This window comes from Citrus clementina, unplaced genomic scaffold, assembly GCF_000493195.1.
Source record: "Citrus clementina cultivar Clemenules unplaced genomic scaffold, Citrus_clementina_v1.0 scaffold_7, whole genome shotgun sequence".
NCBI lineage: Eukaryota > Viridiplantae > Streptophyta > Magnoliopsida > Sapindales > Rutaceae > Citrus > Citrus x clementina.
Window position 1 is genome coordinate 18,710,880 of NW_006262075.1, and position 7,509 is coordinate 18,718,388.

The 7,509-nt window shown below is 32.2% G+C and overlaps 1 protein-coding gene across 1 annotated transcript; it reads left to right on the forward strand.

Moving 5' to 3' along the window:
• The first annotated feature begins 2,888 nt into the window (after nucleotides 1-2,888).
• Nucleotides 2,889-4,266, forward strand: LOC18037588 (acridone synthase 2). Its single transcript, XM_006427930.2, has 2 exons — nucleotides 2,889-3,140; nucleotides 3,269-4,266. Exons 1-2 carry the CDS (start codon nucleotides 2,963-2,965, stop codon nucleotides 4,264-4,266), a joined length of 1,176 nt encoding a protein of 391 aa, XP_006427993.1. The 5' UTR covers nucleotides 2,889-2,962.
• Nucleotides 4,267-7,509: the final 3,243 nt, after the last annotated feature.

The window sequence follows — 7,509 nt, forward strand, 5'->3', positions numbered from 1 at the left end:
TTTGTTTAAAGGTCACTAGAAAGTATAGAAGTCTGATAGTTGCATATTTATTTTTTGTAAATGTTGTAGTTGAAAGTTTAATGTATGATTATGGATGTTTAAGTATTTTTATTTTATCAACGAATAATGTATAATTTCTTTTTCATCAAAGACTAAAATGATGTATTGAATTAATGAATTGAATGAAGAATAATTTCTTTTTAATCAATAGAATGACTAAAATGATTTATTGAATTCATGAATTGAATGAAGAACATTGAAATGCTATGATAGCATGATGTTAATGTTTTTATAGCATTTTATAAAAGTTATGTTAGAGATTTGCAAGGGAACTGTACATGATTTGGTAGCGTTTTCTAAATGTTCTCTTTGAACAATGATAGCATTCACCTAAAGCGACGAAAGCTAATTGCATTGCACTAATTCAATGCTATGTATCATAATTTGTGGCATGTAAAAAATGCTACTAATGTGTAATACTTTTAGTTACACCGCCTAACTTAGCATTGTTCAAAATGCTACCATTCATTTTTGGTAGCATTTTTCAGATGCTATCACATACTGTTTTTGTTGTAGTGTTATTGCTTGCCAACTCGATTTCATTATAAAATTTTTAAACTAACAAGAGAAATCATATATATACTACTTTTATTCATATGTACATCTAACCACCTTAGAATTCTAACATGTTCTTTACACTACCTTTGCTTTTAAGTTAGTATCAATAAATGAGACAAATATTATAAAGTGTTATAAAAAACTACAAGAAATTTCAATAGATATCATTTGACTAGATTTTCCATCGGTTTCGGTTAGTCAAAGGTTAGAAAAAATAGGTACAATGTTTATATAATACTTCTCCACATATAAAGATCTCTAGAAGTCTTTTTCACCCTTATAATTTACTTTCATAACATAAACAAAGAATAAATAAAATAGCCAAAATGCCCATCCAATTGTTTCTAATTCACAACAATATTCCAGAGGATAAAGGATACCTACACTCTAAGATTTAGGAAAATAGTTATGTAAACCCCAAGTTTTTCAATGAAGGACATCAAGACTTCCTTTTCACTATAATTAAAAATTAACTAACAAATATCAGTGTGAAAGAACTAGTATTTTCTTATACTTACGCAACAATCTTACTATAATTTTTTATAAGTAAATCAATATTAGACAACTTAAAGTAATGTGTAATATCTTTATAACAATCTTACTAATAATTATTGTATAAAAAATTATTTACTAAATTAATCTTAAAAGTATAATAATAGAACAAAAGGTTGGTTAAAATTTTTATATTACTTTCAAGGTTAATTTGATAACTTATCATTTTATTCTTTTACTAACATCACTAGGAATATTGTTGTAATGACTATAACATATTTAATAGTAGGAGTACCTTGAGAAATTTTTTAAATATATGGACTAAATGGACACTTAACTCGACTAAACCGGCACTTAACCTAATCCATTATTTGTTATAATATAAATCAAATAAATATTATAATAACATTGGAAGTTTCAAAAGATATCGTTTGCCTAGATTCTCCATCGGTTTCGGTTTGCCAAAGGTTAGAAAAAATAGGTACAATGTATATAGATTATGCCCCTCCACACATGAAGGTCCATAAAAGCCTTTCTTACCATTATAATCTACTGTCAAAACATAAATAAAGAATAAATAAAGTAGCCAAAATGCCCATGCGGCTGTTTCTAATTCACAACAATATAATAGAAGATAAAATTTCACTTTTATCCTTACCTATATTTCAAACAGAAAACAATTTAAAATTGACTAGTATAAGATGATGATTGATAAGCTAGATATTTCAACATAAAATTAAAAAATTTTCTACTCCCGCTAATCAACAAATAAACCATTCTGAATTGCTGTTTTTTTTCAAAAATAATTTTCATATAAATATCTTCTTTTACTTCTAATCATAAGGACTTCCACAAAATTTGCTGATTTGTTCCATTAATGAACGAATGCAAAACACAAAAGCACCGATCCTCACTACCAATATCCAAATCTACAGCAACACATTTCAATATTTTACTTTTCAAAAATCTTCAATCCAATGACTGTCTCAAAATTCTCAAAACCTAAAGTTCGTTATTATTACGGTTTTTAGAATCAAGTTCATAAATTCATTGTCAGAATTTGTCATTTAATTCATCAATCAAGCAATCGCTCAAAATTCTGTGAAACCCAATTTTTGGTTTGATAGATTCTGATAGCTGTTCACATAGAAAAAAATTAATTGAAATCAAAGTAAATATACATTTAACCACACACAACATTCAAAAGTTTGATAGATTCCTACCTTAATTGATAGCGACCCACTAAACCCAAATGGCAAGAAAATGCTTGGTCTTGTAGAGAAGAAGAAATATCTGTCCTTTTGATAAGGATAAGGATCCTCTCTTGTCCCTTTTTTTTTCTCCTCCTTACTTCTCCTTATTTAATGAGTGGTTAAGATTAAATTTTGTATTTATTTTTCACTTTATTTACAATCAAGTTAACTTTTTTTCAATAGATTATAAAGGTAAGGAGAGGCAAATATAAAAAAAATGAGAAAAAGATCCTAATCCATAAATATAACGTAGATAATCATCCGTTCACTAGCGTACTGATTACAATGCAGTTTTATAATCGTTGCACGTTGTCATGACTGCTTTTTTAAAAAAAAAAAAAAAATCCGTATAATGATTATATGATAGCAGTTCAAGCTTAGATTATGACATTAACACTGGTACTTGCGGTCAAAATTATCTTGTTATTCAAATAAAAAAAATCAACATTTTATTATTATTTTTTTCTATACAGCACTATAAGCACAATTGCCTATATAAACTCATGCAGTTAGGTCCCTGCAGATCACAATCGCGAAAGCGCAAACTTATTAATTAACTAAGTTTAAGTACTGTTTTGGAAGCAATCTGACGATCAGAGATGGTAACAATGGAGGAGATTAGAAAGGCTCAGCGAGCCGAGGGCCTGGCGACCATCCTCGCCATCAGCACGGCAACGCCGCCCAATTGTGTCATCCAAGCTGATTATCCTGACTATTACTTCGGGATCACCAACAGCGAGCACATGACTGAGCTCAAAGAGAAGTTCAAGCTCTTGTGTATGAATGCGAGATCATTTTTATTCTCATTCTTTTATTTTATTTTAATTGTTTAGCTTTTCTGGGTGTGCATGTTGTTAATGCAGATTACGCATCAATGATTTTGGTGATTTGATCTTAATTTACAGGTGAGAAGTCGATGATAAGAAAGCGTCACATGTGCTTAACAGAAGAGATTTTAAAAGCAAACCCTAATATGTGCTTACACATGGGGACATCACTCGATGCGCGCCAGGACATTTCTCTTGTTGAAGTACCAAAGCTTGGCAAAGAGGCGGCAACCAAAGCTATCAAAGAATGGGGACAGCCCAAATCCAATATCACCCATCTCATTTTCTGCACATCTGCAGGCGTCGACATGCCTGGCGCTGACTATCAGCTCACAAGACTCATCGGCCTCAACCCGGATGTTAAGCGTATGATGATATATCAACAAGGGTGTTATGCTGGCGCCACCATCCTTCGTCTTGCTAAAGATTTGGCTGAAAACAACAAGGGCTCTCGTGTTCTTGTTGTTTGTTCTGAGAACACAATCCCCACTTTCCGTGGGCCGTCTTATACCCATATTGATTCTCTAGTGGGTCAGGCTCTTTTCGCTGATGGTGCTGCTGCACTGATTGTCGGTGCTGATCCTGATACATCCATTGAGCGTCCATTGTATCATATTGTGTCGGCTTCACAGACGCTTCTGCCTGATTCTGATGGTGCAATTGAAGGACACATACGTGAGGCGGGTCTAACGGTTCATTTGAAGAAAGATGTTCCCGAATTTTTTTCAGCAAACATAGAGAAAAGCTTAGTTGATGCATTTACTCCAATTGGTATCAGCGACTGGAACTCGATATTCTGGATTGCTCACCCCGGTGGTCCGGCAATTCTCGACCAGGTCGAGGCAAAACTCGGCCTGAGAAAGGACAAGTTGAGAGCTAGCCGACATGTTATGTCTGAATATGGTAACATGTCAAGTGCATGTGTTTTGTTCATTCTTGATGAGATGAGAAACAAGTGTCTTGAAGAAGGGAAAGCCACCACAGGTGAAGGGCTTGACTGGGGTGTGCTATTCGGGTTCGGCCCGGGGCTCACCGTTGAGACCGTAGTGTTGCACAGTCTCCCTATAGAAGCTTGAGGGCCACAGCGTCAATATAAATAAATTCATGTTGCATGCTTTGTAGATTGCTTTGAGATCATAAGTATGTTAACTGTTGGTTTAGTTGAGGTTTGGGTTCATGCCCTTTCTTATGGCTCTAAAGCAACAGAACTCAATCCGTTCTTTGTTGTAATAATTTCCCTTTATTTGAATAAAATTTATCCGCTATTTGTCTTTTTATCATTGTTTGTGTTTTTGAGCCATTGCCTATAACCGAGCGAAAAATGAAAGGACTAGTCCCGATCTCCTTAGGTAAGACTTTCTATTTTATCTAGAATGACTATTTGCCTCGTTTCCAAATATTTTCGTATCTCCAACCTGCAAATCTATATAATCAACAAATCCAAAATGATTTCAACCTCAACTGTTCTACAGTGATCCATTTCCTCAAAACGAAATAACGGACAACGCCCGAAATAGCACGGTCAAATTAATTCATCCAACACATCAAATAGTATCAATAAAATATAATATATGACTTATGCTAATACACAATAATATCTATGTATCATTAATTAGAATTTCACAATCACCCTCAATTGAGGCAATCGATTTGTTTGGCCATCCACCTTGACGGCTTGACTCCTGGGAAAGGTGGAGATAAAAATAAATAAATGTGGGTTCTTCTCATCCTTGTCTTCTTTGTTTTTTTGAAAAAAAAATTGTACATAAAAATTACGTACAACTGGATAAGTATCGACAGTGGTTGTTAAAAAAAAAAAAAGTTGTACGTAATAATTGTACAAAAACGGAGAATATGAAATGACCAAAACTCAAATACTATAGACGTCAAAAGGTTCATTGGTTTGGCTACAACCTTCTACAGGGGAAAAAAAATAATTGTACAAAAACGGAGTGTTTGAGTACATTACTAAAAATAACAATTGCTAAAATTAATATTTGTACTTTATTAATTTTGTTTCCTTTATGTTTTTATATTGAAAATAATTGATAGGATATGGAAGACATATGGTAATTAAGGAGCATATATGTGAATTTAAAATTCATAATAATAATGATGTACTTAAATTCATTGGTTTTATTACAAAATTTGTATAAGGATTGGATGATATATATTGTCAAGCAATAAATTTAAGAAAAAAAAAATCAAATATCAAAATTTGTTCTTACCTTTTCAAAATTAATTTTGAGCCTTCTCACAGCATTGCCAAACATCGCTAAATAGTAGTTTTCATATTAACTGATTGTCCAAATTAATTGTCTGTCCGTTAATACAATTGATATCTTCTAAAAACCCTCCTGAAATAATTAGTGTGATCATCATGTACTTTATTTTTGCCTTCCCTTTTTTTGGGCCCGGGTGGTGGGGGGCCGGGGGTGATTGGTGATCTATATTTATAAATATATATAAATTCATGTTGTATGCAATCAATTAGATTGATTGGTGATCATATGCGCATGCCCGATTTCTCTAGAAAAATTGAGGATCAAAGGGGTAAGAAGACTCATCACATTTTCACTAGCCCAATTTGCCGTAGTTTCCTTTTATTCAATAAAATTACCTCGCTTCGACAAGGTTCGTATCTTAAAAAAAAAATGTGTTTGTATAATTGTTTGTCGGATTGGAGAACAGTTCGATAGATATTAGCGTGATCTGATTTGTTGTTCCAAGACTGACTGTATAACCGATCGAAAAATGAAACGGCTCGCCTCGTTAACCCAAAGATCTTGTAAGCAGTAATAAATTAATCTTTTTAACGTGGAATATCTAGCTATGATAGGAACAATTTTCTGCTGGCTATTCACCAGCTATTAGTAATAGTTTGTGATCAATGTTGACACGAAAATAGACCATAGAATGCTGCCAATTTTCAATCAATTGGAGTGACTACATACACGACAGAGGAAGCACAGCTAGCTTTAGCAATCATTCAAATAAATCAAACCCCGGCAACCGGGTAGTCGAGACAGGATAATCCCCAATCTCTAAATTGTTGGCAGGAAGGATGGCTATTTTCGTCCATTATTTATAACATCGAAACGTTTTTTCCCCCTTAATGTCATTATTATTATTGTGCCAAAAAGAGAGAAATTTGTGAAGTGTGGAATAAAGAGAAAGAGATTCAGTGTAGATTTTGAACCTCTCCTAATCTAATTTTTTCTAATCATTTAAAGATTTGATAACATGTGACAATTTTTGTGATGAATGGTTAAGATTTCTTTACTTTTATCTTTTTTCATAAGTTGATATATTACCCTATTAATATTTTTGTCTTCTCTAATTTTAAAAGATTTACATGAATCCCTACAATCATAGGAGGAAAAAGAAAAAAAAAAGAGTCCTAATGATTCTTTTCCCATAAATTGATATATTAGCATATTACTGTGTTTTATCTTCCCTAATTTTAAAAGACATCAGTCCCTGTAAGCATGGAAGAAAAAGAAGATCACAATTAGAATCGTCTAATGAAATTGACAGAGTATGAGATTAATAAATACCCAAATAGATGTATTAGAAATCAAATCCAGAAATTAAAAAAAAAACAGCAAAATTGCAGTCAATTAACACCCAAACGATTTCCAATCTTAGTTAGCACTTAGCAATAGATTTGTTGAAGGATAAGCAGTTCCGAGTTGCCTATAGAAAATATAATTGGTGGGAGATTTACACAGAAGTAACTGTTCTTGTACGGCATTGTTTTCCATATTTATTTAGTTCGTTTTTAGATTAATTTCAGGTTCCCCAAAAAAAAATCTATTTAACAGATTTTCGTTCAAAAAAAAAAGGGGAAAAGAAGAAGATGATAGACTTTAGAAGAAAAAAATAATCATTTTTGGCCAAAAAAAAAACTACAAAAATCTTGACCATTGAATATAAATTGCCAATGTTGTGAGATCGTTAAAAGATGAAAAATTAGATTAGAAAATGATCCAATTCCAGAGGGATGAGAGCACGTATTGAGCTCAATAATAATAGAAAAAAACAAATAATGTGCTGTGTGAAAGCTTTTTGGAACAATAAGGAGAGGATAAACATTCCCTTGTATTAATTTCAAATGCCTCTAAGCCTTATTTATTCAAAATGTTCAATGACATAAAACTAAGTCATCATGAATAATGAATCATGATTCATCTTCTTAATATATAAGTCATAATACCTATGATTTCTTATCATGGATATACATATTTTAATGGCAATGATTATGGCTATATATACATGTAATATTGGATATTAGCCAAATATACTCGATTGGGAAGAAC

Excerpts from the sequence above, each read along its gene's own strand:
- LOC18037588 (XM_006427930.2), top strand. The coding sequence starts at position 2,963 with ATGGTAACAATGGAGGAGATTAGAAAGGCTCAGCGAGCCGAGGGCCTG. Across the intron at positions 3,141-3,268 it reads AGAGAAGTTCAAGCTCTTGT|GTGAGAAGTCGATGATAAGA; the intron begins GTATGAATGCGA and ends CTTAATTTACAG.